The 3,248-nt window shown below is 49.9% G+C and overlaps 1 protein-coding gene across 1 annotated transcript in view; it reads left to right on the forward strand.

The window, feature by feature from the left end:
* Window positions 1-873, forward strand: part of LOC108643370 (endonuclease domain-containing 1 protein-like) — a 17,312-nt gene extending 16,439 nt beyond the window's left edge. Inside the window, exon 2 of the mRNA XM_029963950.1 lies at window positions 325-873. Within this exon, the coding sequence (XP_029819810.1) occupies window positions 325-873 (549 nt within the window). The remainder of the gene's footprint in view (window positions 1-324) is intronic.
* The last annotated feature ends 2,375 nt before the right edge of the window (window positions 874-3,248 follow it).

Below are 3,248 nucleotides of genomic sequence, written 5' to 3' on the forward strand. Positions count from 1 at the left end.
AGACCTTTCTCCTTTCAAAGCTGGAGTGGAAAATGCTCAGTATCTCATGTATCCAGCCACATTCCCAACTCAGGCTTCAGGCTGGATCACGAAGGTCACAAGTCAAGAGGAGAGAAGTCACATTCTGAGCTTCTTTTGTCTTAAAAGCTCTTGTGTTCATCCAGGAGGGGCAGCTACAGGATTTCTCTCAGATTCATGTATTTACATAGACTGAGATGAGGAAAAAATGTGTTCTTGACACTCAGAGACTTCTTCTTGAGGGAAACCTGCTCCATTACTCCCATCCCCAACACTAACACCTTTTCCTCTTTCTTATCTGTCAAGCTGATAGATGACAATTTGCCCCAAGACATGTACACAGTGCAGGCCCTTGAACGTGCATACAACATCACCAGAGCGCAAATCATGCAAAGCCAGGCTGTCAGCGCAGACTATGAGAACAGCGGTTGGGACCGTGGCCATTTGAACCCCAATGGCCACCACAACACCCTGGCCAGCAGGAATGCGACCTTCACCCTCACCAACATAGTGCCCATGGACGAAAAACTCAACCGAAAAGCCTGGAAAAAGTACGAGCAGCAAACGATGCGCCAGAAAACCAAGAAGTGTCAAAATGACAAAATCTTCGTCATTGCGGGGGCTGTGCCTGGGAACTCCTCCATTGCCGGTGGGAGGGTTAATGTACCCAGCCACATCTGGTCTGGTGCCTGCTGCAAGACCAGGAACAACACTGTGAGTGCTTGGGCAGCCATTGCCAACAACAAGCACAACAGGATCTGGAAAATCTCTCTGGGGCACCTGGAGAAGAGGTTGGCCCAGCTGTATGGAATGCAAAATGTTTCTCTCTTCCACGATGACTGTCCCCGTACATAAGCCTCACATCCCGGGCGTTAAAGGCTCCGAGGCTTTTCCCACAGATCACAGAATCACAAAATGCTTTGAGTTGGAATGGACCTCAAAGGTCATCCAGTTCAAACCCCCCTGCAAAATAGCAGGGACACTTTCCACTAGACCAGGTTGCTCAGAGCCACGTCCAACCTGGCCTTGAACGCTTCCAGGGAAGGGGTAGACACAGTTTCTCTGGGCAACCTATGCCAGGGCCTCACCACCCTCACAGGGAAGGATTTCTCCCTGATAAGTAGTCTGCCAGTTTAAAGCCATTCCACCTTCTCCTGTCACTCCGTGCCTTTGTCCCTCTCCAACTGTCCTGGAGACCCTTTAGGTACTGGAATGGGATCTAAATTCTCCTAAGAGCCTTCTCCAGATGAACCCCCAGCTCTCTCACCCTGTCTCCAGAGCAGAGGTGATCCAGCTCTCAGAGTACCTTGGTGGCCTCCTCTGGACTCCACCCCAACAGGTTGGTGTCCTTCTCATGTTGTGGGCCCAGAGCTGGAGGCAGCACTGCAGGTGGGGTCTCATGAGAGCAGAGGAGAGGCGGACCAATGTCCTGTGCAGTGTCCATCCTGCTCCCTTCTCTGGTGGGTTTCCAGCTCTGTCCTTCAGAGCAACTCCTCCTCCTGCTCTAATAAAAGAGAGAAGGAGGTGGGCAGAGCCTCCAGCTGGTTTGCTTTGCTGCCCGTGCTGGCAGAGAGCTCTTAGGGATGAGTCCTTGCCCTGGCAGTCTGGAGGGAACAGGTGGAGAAGAGCCCATGGACAAGGAAATCAGAGCTTCTCAGTGAGACCAGAAGGGCTTTGCCTTGTTTCCCTTTTGCTCCATGCCCAGAAACAGGTCTCAGTTCCTTCCTCTCCTCATTAGCTGTCCCTCAGAATGTGCTGTCCCTCCCCTCCTTAGGAAAGCTGTGGGACGAGGGTGGCCCAGGTTGCCTACAGGTGTTGTGGAGTCTCCATTGCTGAAGATGCTCAAGCCCCAAGTGGACATGATCCTGGACAACCTGCTCTAGCTGAGCCTGTTTGACCAGGGCTCTGGACTAGGAGATCTTCAGAGGTCCCTCCAAACCTCAACAATGCAGTGATTCTGTGATGCTGGTAACCAGATTTTGTTTGCTTGCTTTTGAAACCTGCACCTTGCAGAAGCAGGAGCTGAGGTCTGAGATAGGCAGGCTCAGGCATCAGATCTACAGGAAGCTTTGACCAGTCAGAAATAAATTTCTCTGATAAACCGCTTGGATAACTTCATTCTCTGCTGTGCTTCTGAACCTTTTCTGCAGATTTATGGCTAAAGGATTTCATAAAATATATTCAGAGTATCCAATATAATCAATGTATTCAGTGTATTCAATGTGTCAATCGAAAGATCAGTGTGTGCCAGTTCATGTAGTTCCTGAGTAGTTCATAATAAAAATTATTTGCTCCAGTGCTGGATTGCAGGGTCATCTTACATATACACCACAAGTTGCTTCTTGCTGAAATTTCCACCACTGGTGATGTCACAATCCCCAGAGCATCCTTGCAGGAGGAGGGGTGTCCAAGTCCAAACTAAAGATGCCATCACATGTACTAAAGTGTCCCCATCAGACTGCAGTTACTCCTGCTGGGAATGTGCATGAACCAAGTGGATCAGGCTGCAAACAGCTCCTACAAGCTGTGTCACTTCCAGAGGTACCAGCTTGAGCCTCAACTTCTCAGCTCAGCAGCTGTTGTTCACCATCCTACAGTGTCTCATCTCTCACCCTGGACCTATGTCCTTGGGGGCTGTAAAACATCAGAAGAGGGGCTAATGTGTATGTCTCAAACCCCAATAGCTGAATGGCTGTGGACTCAGCCAAGGATTGCTGGTAATGACACACCACGAGAAAGAACAAGATGTGGCTGGAGAAGGGGCCATGTGGACATAGGGCAGCACAAATATCCTTGTTGGAGTTCCTGGAGATAAGCACAACACAGTACAGCCCATGTGTAGGAATGAGGCCCAGAAGTAAGCATGGATGGCAGGGGGAGAACAGGAACACCCAAGACCCCCAAAGCCCTCCGATCCCTTTCCAGAAAGGTCGGACAGAACAGACTGCACACAAAAACTGATTTGCTGTAGTGGGTTGACCCTGGCTGGATGCCTGGTACCCTCTAAAGCTGCTTTCTCACTCCCATCTCCAATGGGAAAGAGGAGAGAAATATAACAAAGGATTATGAGCTGAGATAAGTATCAGGACAGATCACTCACCGATCAGCGTCACGGGCAAAGCAGACTCCATGACTGGTGCAACCGGATGAGTCCATACTCATTGTCCATGGTATTTCCTGGTTACAGTGGCAGTTTCATTCAGCAACCAGTATTAGATATGCAATCCACC

Source organism: Manacus vitellinus, unplaced genomic scaffold (genome assembly GCF_001715985.3).
Source record: "Manacus vitellinus isolate BGI_N305 unplaced genomic scaffold, ASM171598v3 scaffold_65_pilon, whole genome shotgun sequence".
NCBI lineage: Eukaryota > Metazoa > Chordata > Aves > Passeriformes > Pipridae > Manacus > Manacus vitellinus.